Below are 15741 nucleotides of genomic sequence, written 5' to 3'. Positions count from 1 at the left end.
TCGGTGATAACATTAGGAATGAAATTTGTTGGTAAATGGAACTTCGGTTTTTATTTTTATTTTCTATCTCGTTGAAATTGGTGTACATTCAGTTTAATTGTATTAAAAAAAACTTCTATAAAAAAAAAAACTAACTTGTTTTCGTACTTCGTCGATTTTTTTTACGATTCTCCCTGGCCATACCTCTTCTTTAAACAAAGTTGTGCATTTATAAAACAGCAGCAGTACTGATTTACGAACTATTAAAAGATTCCATAAGTATGCATAGCTGTTTCGACATTTTCTAATTATAGCAAATACAGAATGTGTACTTTGTTATTTAAGCGTGTTTTCTAATTTACCAATATGCAAATAGAGTTGTTAAGCGAAACCCCTTCAAACGGAGCATGGTGAAATTTCCCCCCACAAATACGGAAACTCTAAAACTGAAAATAATTATAAATTATTTTAAAAATATATATAAAACAGATTATGGAAGCAATTCTCGGGAAACCGCTCAAAAATGGGCAGAATCTAAAGCCACCAGCAGAGCAAGCTAAATGGGTGAACCAGCAAAAAGAACCATTAACGAATATATTTGTAGTAATATTTTTGGTATTTAATGCCATGTGTTACTGAATGTTCACACTTTCTTTATATCCAATATTTCTGTAATATTTATCACTCTTTCATTTAGATGGCATATTTCATACCTTGGAAATCCTGGACACAGCTGGGTCTCACCACTTTCCTGCTATGAGAGAACTGAGCATCAGATCCGGAAGAGGATTTGTTCTCGTCTTCTCCGTGGACAGCCTTCAATCTCTCCAGGAGGCAACGCAACTGTGGGAAATGATCAACAAATTAAGAGGTCAGTTTGGGTAGTTTTATCTTTACTTGCAAGTATTACAACAGATTAGGTAGCTATAGATAAAACACTTTCTACATAACATCTCTGCCAGTTTTCGTTAAAGTAAGTCAGAAAATATGCTTTACCTTTTGTCATTAATTACTATTAAATTTTAGGTTAGGCAATACGAGGGGCACTCTGTAAGCATTTACCCTCACCTAAAAATATTTGAGTTAGGGAATTAAAACTTGGCTATCAATTTCATCCTATTCTATGTACCTACCTTTTAGAGCTACACATTTTTCGCATCTGTAGATTAACTCTTTCAGGCCCCTTGAATAGAACTCCTCACTTTGAGCAGAAAACCAGGCTTCCACTTCATTAATTACCTCCTCATCAGTCTTAAATCTGCGGCCCCGTAATATTTTCTTCATTTTAGGGAAGAAGTAGTCTGAAGATGAATAATCGGAAGAATAAGATGGGTGCTACAGATTTTCAAAGCCACACCTGATCATAAATTCCACTGTGAAAGCTGGAGCATTGTCGACTAGGAAATTTCTGTAGATATGTGATGCTTTGTTATTATTATGCTGGAGATTCTCATTTTCGGTTCTTCGTGCCTCATTGAAAAACTTGCTCTAGGTGGCTTTGGGTGTACCAACGTCGACTGGGATATATGCTCAGAGTTAAAATGGTTTGGACAACAAGGGTCCAAGCGGTTCCTTGTATTGCAGACGGAGAATGGTTAGACCATCTCCGTCTTACCTGCTGTATGGATCTATCTATCGTCAACAATAGATGGACGAACATTGGCGGATTTTAAATGGTTTAGTATGTTTAGTTAGATTAAGATATATGGAATTGGCAAACCTTGAAGAATACAACGTTGTGGATTATTTAACTGAATGTTGGGCTTACTGACCATTCCTTCAACATCTTGTCATTCAGAAAGAAGGCAATTTCTTAGTAATGAGCATTTGGATGCGGAATACTCTTTTGAATAATTTTCACTTCTTCTAAGTAACAGAAAACAGCTTTATTTAATCAGCAGGATATGTGTTGCCAGAATGCTTGCTTTATCTTAAAAGTCGCATTTTTCATCACTAATGTGTCCAACATTATCTGGGAAAAGTATAAACTGGAAAGGAGGAAGTGTACTTTTAGAGACTTACTGAAACTGAGATTTCAGTAGGTTTGTAGTAAATTTTCAATCAAGATTTTAGTCCTTTTTTTTTTTTTTTTTTTTTTTTTGAGTAACAACAAAACAAAGTTCAAACTTTCTTGTAGGATTTCCACACTTATAGGTAATAAATCGGTCAAGTACTGAGTGCCAGGCACTCAGGATGAAGGGTCTGTAGCCGCGAATGGTCGTTAGTGTAGTATCTCAAATAGAGAGCTTTATTGTAACAGAAAAAAAGTTTTAGTACCCCGGCTTGGCCTAAAACTGAGGAACTAAAGAAAACGTTGTCTATTTGAGGCTTTCCAGTGAATGACAAGGGTGGGTGAAGCGATTAAAGTCTTGGGGGAGAAGCGACTGGCAGGTGAGGGCGGTGCAAGACTCCGCGCAGGCGCCTCCCCACCACAGCCGCCTCAAGACTGGCTCGCTGAGTACCTCCTTGCCGGGACAACTCCAACTTTGAAAATTGTTAACAAATACTTCTCGTCGCAAAATTTATAAATGACCTTTATAGAATTATTAACTAACTACTTCGCAACCTTTTTGTCACCAAAAGGAGAGTTACTCAGTATAAAGAAGCACGCTATCGAAGTGCAATAAAAAATAGTTTTTTTTAAATTTTAACACAAAAAGGAAATGACAGATTTCAATCCCTTGATAAGCATCGAATAACGCATAGCTAATGTGATTTTTAATTTTTTAGCTCCATTAGCGACGGAAACAAAGGGGGGAAGGTGGACAAAATTACATTTTCTTGTCTGGCGCCGCCATTTTTAATTTTAAAAATATTTTAAAATTATATTTTAAACCGACTCGTGAGCTCTTTCCAACGGTGTATAATAAGCTATAGGTTGTCGACAACATTGTTTTGCCCCCCCCCATTTCTCAGACAAATTTTCGTCAACAACAATTACTATGGTGTTATGTTGGCCCACATGATATACAAACCCATGCAAAATTTCAAGTCAATAGGTTGAGTGGTTCCAGAGATACAATGCTGTGACAGACAGACAAGACAACCGAGTGACATTATAAGAGTCCTTCGTTAGACTACGGACCCTAAAAAGGATTTAACAATATTTCCAAAATGTTTATCTTTCAGAAATTTTCTGATCTGCGGACCGACGAATACACCTCCTTTGATTTTAACAACACTAATATGTGGAAACTTCAGGTTTAAATAACTCTGTTCTTATCCACAGCTGCTACGAAATTCTTCATTTTTCGATAAAATAATGGCTTATAGATGGCATTTTTCTTTCCAGGTACGAGATTCGTGACATTTATATAATTTTATAAAATTACGTAGATCATTTATACAGGGTGTTTCAGTTAAACGTTTCAGAACTTCTAAGAGGGGTAGGGTACATCCTGACAACTCGAAATCATATAGCAATGTGGGGTCGGAAATGCTTTCCTGAAGCGGTGTTGTACACAGAAGCACCATAAAGAAAAGAGACCGTAAGTGAGAAATCGTTTTAATAATACATGAAAAGAAGCAAAAGGCACATGGATTAAAGTAAGTGTTCGAAGTTTCTTCCACGGGCTACAATGCACGCCTCACATCTCCGACGCATGGACATCCGAACATTCTGGAATACTCCAGGCGAATTTCGAATTTCTTCGGCAGCTACTGCGATTCTTGCAACCAGCTCCTCAGCATTGTCAACAGGGGGTGTCATAAACTAGCGATTTCATATGACCCCAGAAATAAAAATCAAGACATGATAGGTCGGGTGACCGAGCAGGCCAACGCACGGGACCACCACGTCCGATCCACTGTTGACCAAATGTGACATCCAGGTAGTTTCGAACATCTCCGCTATAATTGGCAGGGGCTCCATCGTGTTGGAACCACATTGTCTGTTGCGTCGATGCAGAAATCTGTTCATCTCTCCAAAGTTGTCACCCGACCTATCATGTCTTGATTTTTATTTCTGGGGTCATATGAAATCGCTAGTTTATGACACCCCCTGTTGACAATGCTGAGGAGCTGGTTGCAAGAATCGCAGTAGCTGCCGAAGAAATTCGAAATTCGCCTGGAGTATTCCAGAATGTTCGGATGTCCATGCGTCGGAGATGTGAGGCGTGCATTGTAGCCCGTGGAAGAAACTTCGAACACTTACTTTAATCCATGTACCTTTTGCTTCTTTTCATGTATTATTAAAACGATTTCTCACTTACGGTCTCTTTTCTTTATGGTGCTTCTTGTGTACAACACCGCTTCAGGAAAGCATTTCCGACCCCACATTGCTATATGATTTCGAGTTGTCAGGATGTACCCTACCTCTCTTAGAAGTTCTGAAACGTTTAACTGAAACACCCTGTATAAGTTGAATTTAAATTCATTATACAAATGAAATGTGTACAGAGTTATCCAATTAAAATATAACTCAGTTTGCACCTAACCAATACAACCAAATTTTATTGAAAATGAATACAGAATTTAAAACTGTCAAAAAATATACTAGAAGTGTCTATTTTGCTCCTGTATGGATTTACTCTTTTCAGTGTGAAGAATAAAATCAATAGTACGAATGCAATTATCAATGTTTTGGGTCAGTCTTATTGCGCACGAGCCTGTTAGGATATTTATTATTGAATGTCCCTTGGTATTGAAAAATTGATTTGGATGCAGGGTTACGTTCCAAAATAAACACACATTATCCTGGAAAAAATCTCGCTTATGCTCCGCACTAATAAATTTTGTACTGCTCTTCAAACATCATCGTTGTCACAATGAAACTGCCTTCTACATTTTTTTTTAAATACAGGTAGTTCTCTACTTTACGAGTTAATTCGTTCCTGGCGCGCGCTCGTAAAGCGGGAATTAATTCCCATAGACATAAGGTTAAAAATAGGGATTATGTTCTCAACAATGAAATTAGTTAACTAATTAGTTTGTTTAAACAATGATTGATTTATCGAAAGAAATGAAAACGTAGCCTGTAAAATCAAGCAAATTATAATAATAGAGAAATTATTTACGACTTACAAATGTCAAAGGATGTTTATTCTTCACCATCATCATCGACTAAATGCACACTCGTTGATCACTCATTATTGGTTCGGCACTCGTTGGTTTGTTGCACAAGGAGTCGTCTTCAGAAATATTTCAAGAGGCGTTTGTTTCCAAGATAATCTTCTCTTTTAATTATAAATTTCACGATTGCATGCATAAGTATTTTTTAACGGCATACACAAATTGCAACTAACACGATTCGCGTTGAGTAACAAGTTTATGAAGCTTAAAAAAAAAAAGGAATGAAGAGAAGATTCTGAAATTTTGTTTTTATACGATTGAAGATTTCAGTAAAGAGGAAACACATTTCACCACAATAACGTAAAAAAACCACACAATTCCAGCTATCGGTATTTTCGCAAATGCAAGGACCTCCAGAAATATGCTTTAGAAAAATATCACAAATGCGTTTAAAATTGATTCTTATAACAGAACATATGAAAACGATGAAATTGTAGTGCATTTTAATGATTTGAATTGGTAACTAATGCAATTTACAAACCATGCTCACGACCTTTTTATATGGCCTTAAGGTCACGAGCGTGACTTTAAAAATGACATTTTAGAGAGATAAATAGCTTAGTTATATAGCGAAAATTTCAACTTCTGAGATCTTGAAACGAATTACCAAAAAACAATGTATTATTGGGTTCACATTAAGATATTTTAACGATATGATGGTGCCTCTGGAACTGATTAATATCGTAAAGCGGGGTACACTGTATTATATAGCTACGCGTGGTTTGAAATGCGGTATTTATGAATGTTTAGCATTCATTTTTTGCAATTAATGTTAATATTTTCGATTTTGTTGATACTTGGGGGAAAAAAACTCGTAAAGCAAGGAACTCGTAAAGCGAGAACTGCCTGTATCTCATTTCTTATCCTATGGCATGTGTTCAGTTGTCACAGTTACCAAGGTACACACCGTTGATCAATGAGTTTCGCAATAAATAGAAAGATTCTGTATAATCTGTAGATTTTTTTAAAGCTTCTAATAGCTATTTCAATTTATTTCTGTACATCATCCATAAGATATAAAACTTCATACCTCATTTTTTTCTCCTTTTCAGCCATTCCATAGAATCAGAAATACTATTGAATTCTTTTTTTTTTATAGTTAATTTCTATTCACATAATTCATATTTCATCTGTCCTTAAGAGATCGAGATTAAAACTACAGAAACAACCCCCTACAAAAGGGCTGTTTTTAATTTTAATAAAATAATTTCTGAATCAGTTTTAATTCAAACAGTTAATAAAAAAAAATTCAATGGGTTATAAAGACAGGCAAATATTCCGCTGATGCAGACCAGTATTTGTTTCGGCTCAGTGAAAAATCAATTTTATGCATGTTAGTATAAATTAATTGAGTATGCTCTACCGTATTTAGCTATACCACTATGATACGTTCTTTTGAGAAAATTTCAAACTTCTTGTTGATCTAGACTAGTGGTTCGCAAAATACTGAGATCTACAGATCCCTTAAAAAAAAAAATCAAAAAAAGTTTGCGGACCCCTATATATATGCATATATTTCTCTCTGTGTGAAAAAAAAAAAAAAAATTTCGAAGTTTTATGTTTAAAACAACAGAACTTTATTCTTATTTTTCCATAAATATATAATAATAACTTTATTTATAATCAATTTACTACACATAGAATGAATAATTTGACCAGTTCCAGAGGGTCTCTTTCGCGGACCCCTTGGAACTGGTCTACGGACCCCCAGGGGTTCGCGGAACCCAGTTTGGGAAACGCTGATTACATGAATAGCTTGTAAAAAATCAGGTATATCATATTGTCTCTTATTATTTTAAGCAGAAACACCCAGACCAGCTTGTAATGTTCCCTCCTCTAAAGGTTGGAAGCTAAGACAGCTGCGATGTCAGGTATAATAATGTGATGATGTAGTTTGGAGAGAACAACTCGTAATCCTATCAGTAGAAATGGTAGAAAATATCAACTGTGAATGCGTCGTAACTGATATCGTGGGATAATTTAAAGTTGATCAGAATGACTCTTACCGATGGGTTCTAGGTTGGCGATCCGTTGTCAATATTAAAAACAAGAGATCTTAAACAAAATAGTAATATTAATAAGTATAGATATCTAATACTTTATGAATCCAAATGACTTGAAATCTTGAACACTAATATAGAAGATGCGGAACAATGCCAAAACAAATATTTGGTCTGCCTGTTGAAGAGTGGATCCAATTTGGTATAAAATATTTTGTGCATCCTTGAGCTTGTGATTGATTTGTTGTATTCATATGGACTTAATCTGTTGGCCAAGAAATTTGTTCAATGCGTGAAGCCAATTGCACAAGTTTCTTGATAAAAAGTTATACTTTAGTATTAAGTAAGTAATTAAATTACTTAATTACATTATTTAATTACTTAAATTAAATTAAGTAATTAAATAATAACAACAACAAATAATAAAGACTACTTATTATCTTTATTGAACGTAAAATATACTATACAATACCTCCCATCACAACTTATGTGTCTACCACAAGGCCTTCGAGTCTGTGCCCCATAGCTGGCTGACAGAAACTCTGAAAATCTACAAAATCAACCCGACAGTGACAAACTTCTCAGAAACAACCATGGCGAAATGGAGGACCACCATCAAGTTCGGGAACATCACAACCAAACCAATCTCCATCAGGAGAGGAATCTTCCACAAAGATTCCCTCAGCCCACTGTGGTTCTGTCTAGTACTCGCAACCCGCTATCCGTCATGCTTAATACCAGTAAGCATAGATATACTCTTAAAGAAAGGAGAACGAACCTGTACACCCTTCCCCACTTGATGTACATGGACGACTCTCAAGCTTAAGTAGCAACCACAATAGCTACTCCGGATCATGGAAGAGGTAAGCACTGACATCAGAATGGAATTATGACTAGACAAATGCAAGACACACGGATTGCATCACGGAAAACTAGTCGGCCGAAATTACCAGTTGAAGACCGGTAAAGAGATCGAAGCCATAACAGAGGGAGAGACCTACAAATACCTGATAACGAGGCAAGCCAAACAGCTAGAAAACAAAGAAATCAAGGCCCGCCTGACAGAGAGAAATACTATCAGAAACTCAGAAGTCTGCTAAAAGCAAAACTAAATGGGGGGGGGGTACACAGAAAATCTTAAAACAACCAAAAAACCACGAATCACAAACCCAAGGCAGTCCCAGTACTAACGCAATCCTTCGAAACCATAGAATGGATTAACAGTAAGCTGGGCGGGGATCATGAGAAAGATCAGGACAATGATGACAAAGAGCCGCTAATACCGTCCAAGGGCGGCTGTCGGAGAGACTGATCATAAGGAAGACGGCTTCCGAGATAAATCCCTTGAATATTTCTGGAAGCATTATGGACTTGTAAGCATCACTAGCTAAACATTCGCGTTTTACCTATTTTTTGCATTCTCTCAGGCCATCGAAAGTCATTGTAAAAATATTAGTACATTCTAAGAAGATAAATTTATTAACATATATTTTCCTTCTATAAACTCAGTCACTGAGAAATGCATGAAGTCCATGAATGTTGATTAAACCGCTTCATTGAAGAAGGCCATAAAGAAAGATTATTCTCTACTTTTGTTAAAACGTAGAAAGAGAATAATCTTCTCCAATATGCTGCCTTCCTATTACAGCTGGGAGGATTGTGTGGCATCGAGGCACTTGTCTCGGGTGCAAGACTGCGATGAGCATAATACTTACGGGATTTAATGGTACAAGTTCATATGATACAATTAGTTGAAGAGGGGTGGACCGCACAAATTACCTGCCTTGGGTGCAGAAATACCTTGTTCAGCTGTCCTATGTAATATTCTTCTTCAATTTACGGGTGATTTTCAGGATCTCTGGAGTATTTAACTCAATTTATTCGTACCGTCTAAATAAGTGATAACTCCACTCATCCAGGAGAAAATGTTACAATAACAACTATATTTGCTATTGTGCCCCTAACTGTATAGAACTGTGTATCCACAAACAAATAAGCATTTAAATGGTGATTAAAATTATGATTTCAATAGCAATTAGAGCTCTGAATTAACTGAAATTAACCCACCAACCAAGCGAATAACATTCGATAACTTAATTTGCTCTTTCTTTACAGGACCCAACGTACCGATCATTCTAGTCGGCAACAAATCAGACTTAACAGAAAAGCGACAGGTTTCCCACCAGATGGCAGCACGAACGGCGTCCGAAGCAATGCGCAATTGTCGATACATGGAAACAAGTGCTAAATACAACGTGAACGTAAATGAGCTGTTCACTGAAATACTGCAACAAGCACGTATTATTGAACAACCCCAAGTTGAGCCCGTATCCCGAAGAACTTCGCGACGAATAAGTCGAAGACTTAGCTCCATAGGAATGCTGATGGCTAGTCTAGGACTGAGGCGGAAATCCAGCAACAATAAGCTATCAACTACCGAAGAAGATAGTGACACGAGTTTCGGGAGGTGTATAGTTCTGTAAAATTGTTTTTTCTAGCGATGGTGTCATGTTCAGCACAAAAACTACGTGCCAATAAAGATTCAACGGTTGAGTAATTTGTGTCCTTTTCAAAACGCGTGAATGCTGGATGAACTCTATTTATGTCCCATAATTTTATATGAATATTAAGATGTAACCAAAAGTAACAGTGTTATGTAATCAGGTCTTCAATGTTTTCCCCCACCCCATAGTTGATCAAATGAAAAAAGTTGACGGGATGAATGCTAGATGAACTCCATTTATGTCCCGTAATTTTATATGAACATTAAGATGTAACCAAAAGTAACGGTGTTATGTAATCAGTGCTTCAGTATTTTCCCCCACCCCATAAGTTGATGGAATGAAAAAAAGTTGACCGTGAAAAAGTCTATATCCTCACAATAGACTACTGTAAATTTTGAAACAGGTGATGTTTAAGTAATATCAAAACGTCAGAGACCGAGTTAATTTAATATTTGTTATTAAATAAATCACAATAAATTTGTTAGTACTCTTAATATAGTTCATATTACTGTCACCAAAGGAATAGAAGAATTTAAAAACTTTTGCATTTGTTATTGCAAAACAGTTCAATTACAATCTCAAAATCATTACAAAAGCGAAACACCAATGCCTCTACTTTATTTTGGTTTGAACCCGTCTAAACTTACCGCCTTCAAGCTACATTTTAGAATTCCCTCAATAGCAACATCTGCCGAGACAATGGTCCCTATTTTTAAACCGGACGTAGTTGCAGAAGCTCATTCGGTAACCATAGCAACTTCACTTACAAAATTACATGACACTATACCCTAACTGCAGCTTTAAACCAAAGACAGCTTGACATTTACCACAAAGGTTACATGTGCGACGAAATCCTAAGTAATCCGAGCTCAGCTCACGGTCATTTGGTGTTATCTACAGTTTATAATTAAAGAAGGGGGTATACAAGTCTTCGAGACGAAGTTTAGATGCAACTCAACCTAAAAGTCAACGTACAAACACAATTCTTTGCTCTTTTACTCATTTTTCTCCTCGTGATTATATTGGGAAAGTGACTGCATTGAGGCGAGGCAAATTTAGAGGAATGGTAAATAAGCAAATGTAAACCTAATCAATGTAATATTTGCTTTTAAGTATAATCTTGGCCACATACGGACTGCAGTGAAAAATATAGGTGAGTCGCGAAATTTTTGATAAAATAGTCGTATTAAAAATAAAATTAGAAAATATAATTTTGTAAGTTGTAAAAAAGGCCTTATGCATCAGGGGATAAAAAAGCCAAAACTATTTGTAACTACTGAAAGTCGGTTGTATTTTTTACTGATTTGTATATTTATAATTCGGATACGGAAAATACGATACAAGATATTGAGAAAATAAAATATAATGCATAGTAATCGATAGGTACTGCTTATTAATTACATTTATACTTTGCATACGAAAAAAACTGAGAAGCCAAAACGATCAATTCTTTTTTCTGTCTGCAAGTACACTTTCTAAAGTGATGGATCACTTTTTTTTTTTTTTTTTTTTTTTTTTTTGAGGCGATCATGTTATAAAGAACATAAAACTTTGGCAATTAGAGCTTTTGCGACATTTATATATTAGATAATAAGTATATACCAATATTATGATATGAAAATGCCTATAGTATTTGTATACTAAATTCTTTACACACGTGTTTGGAAGAGTATCATTATAAGAGTCGATTTACTGAATCGTTTTGGACCTTGAATCTGCATTAGAAACGTCTGTACTCTTCTGATGGTGGTACCATAACCTTTAAATTACCATTCTTGACATTTAATTTTAAGGCCATGTGAACTTCAAGCTTGCAACAAGTCTGGAAACAGTATTCACAAGCCTCGCAGAATAAAATTCATATGCATGATTTTTAAGCACCTGCTCGTATGTCTTTGCCTTAACACAGGTTACAGCAGAAGTTAATGATGCCGCATACATTGGTTGGTAAACAAGTAAGACCAAATGAGGCACGGGAACTTTTAAAAATAGCTGCGCCGGATCTCGCAAGGTATACTATTGGTCCTACGTCCACCATCCATGAATTATACAGAAATAGAAAATCTATGGAAATGTATTCTGTACCGCGTAAGATTATAAATGAAGTTATTTCGCAGTATTCTATAAATTTTCCCCGATCTGTATGTTCAGGATTTTAAAATCACATTCCGATATCACAAGTGCAGATTGAACTTGTTAAATTACGTTCATATTCGGGAATGAATATTCCTTTTGATAAAATGATTTTCTAAATTCTCACTACGTAACAAAAAAAATGTTTGTTTATATTTAATTTTAATTCATTTTCACATGCTGAAGACCCCGTCAGTTTTTCCCTAGTTTCAAATATTTTGGCGGCAATTGAAAGGTTTATGTTTGTGTAACAATTACATGTATTGCTTTCGAATAATAAATTCTAACAAACCCTGTTGCTTTCGAATAATAAATTCTTTTTTCCACCTTACTATAGTTACCAAATGAAGATGTTAAGTTATTCCCAGTCATATTCTGCTATGCTTGTGGATATTAAAAAGTCAGAAACAGATAAAATGCAATATCGTTGTTGGTAAAAAGTTTTTCGGTACATACGAAGCCTATTTTGGACTAAGTGGGCAACCAAGACAAGTTGTGGGCACCCCGTTTTTACTGTGCTGGTTGCAGGGCAATATTAGATGCATGGTTTTGCAATTTTGTGTGTGTGTGTGTGTGTGTGTTTAATGGCGCAAAAGCTGCTGTGGCTATAGTGCGCCTATTCGCAATTGTATGCCTTTTGCTATACTTAAAACATGGAAAGATCCCACAAACCGTCATGCCGCCTGCTAATTTTATATGGTGAAAATACCAAGGTGGACATATGAAGACCAGCCCTTTTCTAATCCATTTTCCAGGGAAGAGCCTTCAGAACCGAATGATGAATCTGGTGACAAGGATAATTTGGTTACATCTCAGAAAGTTCAATTCAAGTGCTACATTTCTTACAGTGATGAGCAATAATTACTCAGTAAGGGACATGGATCTAACCAAATCTAGAGTTCTTAACATCTCATTTAAAAGAGTTGTCTTCTGGGGCCCAACTGCAAGGTTTCCATTCCACATATAGAAAACAAAAATGTTACTTCTGCACGTTTTACAGTATTGCTAAACCCAGTGTTATTGTTTTAATTGGGTTCGTCTTTACGAAGAAATTGGCACTAGTCTTAATCCGTAACGGTCGAGTCGTTTCACAGACAGTGCAAGTAAAAGTTAAAGCAGTGTTGCTTCATATGGAAACATGCATCCATCAACATTTCACATTTCTACAAAAATGTGAAACATGTGTTAGAGGAGACCGAATATGACAGACATAAATGGATATCTGTGAGCACTTCAAGGCACTGGGGCTCATTCTCAGTTTGTAAGGTAGTTTCGCAAAGTTCCCTTCCTTTCTCTACCTCTGGGAGAGAGCAGATCAGCAGTACAGGAGGGGAAAATGGTCTGTCAGAAATGAGTTACAGCCTGCTTCATACATTACAATAAACATTCTCTTTGTTCTAAGAAAAAAAATCTTTCTCTCATCACTCCATTTCAGGCTAGGACTGGTCAAACAATTTTGCTATATCATTGGATGCTCAAGGTGACACCTGCAACCATGTAAAATCTGTTTCCTAAACTGTCGGAGGCAAAAATGAAACGTGGCATATTTATTGGTCCACGAATTAAAATATTGTTGGCTTCAAAACAACTGGAAAACAAAACGACTGATACTGAGAAAATTCCTCGCGTTCATTTTGCTTTGTGGTGAATGGCTTTCTTGGTAACATCAAGAGTGAAATAAAGAACTAGTTGACAAATTCATTGAAAATTACAGAAAGATGGGTTGCAGAATTATCACACACAACGTTCTAAAGCAGTTGCCGCACAGCTTACCAAAAAGGCAAATGAAGAAAACCTGGACATCTTCCTTATCCCGTATGCATACAACGAGGTCAGGGGATATCCCCTGGCCTATAAGATTGTTCAGGACAGCAGTGAGACACCTTGGGCCTGCATTCTAGTGAGAAACCCCAATATCACCACTACAAAAATCTCCGATTACTGCACGCCATGGGTTGTTTGTGCCCACATCACCTCCTTGGGAGATTTCTATGCAGTTTCGCTATATTGTCGCCCGGGCGAGGATATCTTACCTGCAAAGCTTATATACTGACTTCCCGAACAGCAAGACCATCGTGGGAGCGGATGTTAACTGTCTGTCCCCGGCGTGGTTCAGCGAGATCCCGGAGAGACGTGGAGAACACAATGGACTGCAACTGGAGAACTACCTGGCAAGTAGCCCATACATAATACTAAACCAGCCGAATAACCCAACCACCTTTGTCAGCTCGATGTGGGAGTCTACTATTGATGTCTCCCTGGCCTCAAGATCTATTGTTAGACACCTAACCTCTTGGACCGTCCAAGAATACTGGACCACGTCGGACCATAGGGCAATTACATTTGAGCTCAGACGCTCTATGACCCGACAGCCTGCGATTAGATACATCCAACCTAGATACGTTGTTGATAAGGCAGACTGGCCTCTATTCCAAACTTCCCTGACCACTGTAGTCCAATCCCTATGTGTTGCCGGACTAACCCCGGATCAGCACCAGATTGCAGTGGTTGACCTCATCACGGCAGCTGCAAACTTAAAAAGAAAAATATTTCCCCGGGAGCTGTTCCCTGGTGGTCCCCGGACCTACAACGCCTGAGGAAAGAAGTCATTAGGACAAGGAAACTCTTGCAGCGAGCGCGGCGCTCCTGGCCAGCTGCTGAGATAGAGGCACCGAGACAAAACTTCCGCACGGCCAGAAATCAGTACAGTACCATCCGCCAGCGCAAACAACGCTGCTGGGAGAACTTTCTATCTACAACTGGGAACGATGATCCCTGGGATGTTGTCTACAGGGTAACTACAAACAAACTCCCCAGGGGTGAAGTTTCCCTGCTATTCCTGCTACACCGCAAGTAACTTATACCCGAACTTGGCAAGATTCTGTGACAAACATCCTGGATACTCTGTTTTTGGAACCCCTAGCTCCTTCCAGTCAGGAACAGAAAATCCTATGTCAGGATAATGATACCTACCACACAACTACCTACGAAGAACCTCTCACCAAAATAGAACTATAATAGAATATGGACATAGCAGCACTGAAGATCAAGAACAGGAAATCTCCTGGCACTGACTTCCTAGAGCCATAGATCGTTAAAAGGGCCGTCGAAGCCAGAGGTGATACTCAATCTGTTCAATCACTGCCCTTTAAAGAATAAAATTAAAATGTAATTTAATATCATTTTAATATAGTGGTCGGAGATGAAATGGCGAACGTGGTATTGTTAATAAATAATATTGTTTTCTCTAAAGGCCCATTCACAATGAAAATTAGACATAAAAATAACGTAACAAACGTTACAGTAAAATTAAGAAGTCATACCAACATTCACACTGGGAACATAAACATGATCGTAAACATATTTGGTAACCATGGAAACACATGCTCTTCTTTCATACTTCAAAAAATTGATATTTGTATGATATAGCTGTTCAGTTTATGGTTATAAATAACGCCGAAGCATACATGTTATGTGTTTTGCATCAGGAAACTTAGAAGTGCAACCACAGGCGATGGGTTCATCCGTTGAACCAAAGAAGGATTCAACAATGGGACTTCCATAACCTCTACGACTGTGTCTTGTTTTAAACCACATAAAGAAAATCATAAAAGCTTGGAGTTCGCAAACTTTAATGTTAACGTTTTATGATTAAGTTTAAGGTTACACTTACGTAATTCATTGTGAATGGTTTCATTAAATTACATAGGTACAAGGTTTTATGCTTATGTTATGTTTAATTTTCATTGTGAATGGGCCTTTATTCCCGTACAGTTAATCTTAAAGCGATTACATCATCGTTTTGATTGTTGACGGAAAATAAAATAAAGAGAGAAATGCACAGGAACGTTATTAATTTAAATATTCACCCAACAATCAATTCTCTTGTTGACAGTTTTCAACATTTTCACAGCAAAAAATTCGTCACTACCGAGTGAGCGACCAAAGGGCGACCAAATATCATTATTACCGATCCGCATTGATAGGGGCGGCTAAATACCTATAGCATGCATGCGGCTAACAGTCCAAAACCGGCCCTGCATATTAATATTTTA

At 37.1% G+C, this 15741-nt stretch overlaps 1 protein-coding gene across 1 annotated transcript in view; it reads left to right on the top strand.

Moving 5' to 3' along the window:
- The window catches only part of LOC150083385 (ras-related protein Rap1-like), a 33988-nt gene extending 24011 nt beyond the window's left edge, over positions 1-9977 (top strand). The window contains exons 2-3 of the mRNA XM_090377235.1: positions 677-850; positions 9165-9977. Of these exons, the coding sequence (XP_090233361.1) occupies positions 677-850; positions 9165-9532 (542 nt within the window). The 3' untranslated portion in view covers positions 9533-9977. The remainder of the gene's footprint in view (positions 1-676; positions 851-9164) is intronic.
- The last annotated feature ends 5764 nt before the right edge of the window (positions 9978-15741 follow it).

The sequence above is a fragment of the Mastigoproctus giganteus genome, chromosome 7, assembly GCF_048544385.1.
Source record: "Mastigoproctus giganteus isolate SK-2022 chromosome 7, ASM4854438v1, whole genome shotgun sequence".
Lineage (NCBI taxonomy): Eukaryota > Metazoa > Arthropoda > Arachnida > Uropygi > Thelyphonidae > Mastigoproctus > Mastigoproctus giganteus.
This window is presented reverse-complemented; position numbering and strand designations above follow the sequence as displayed.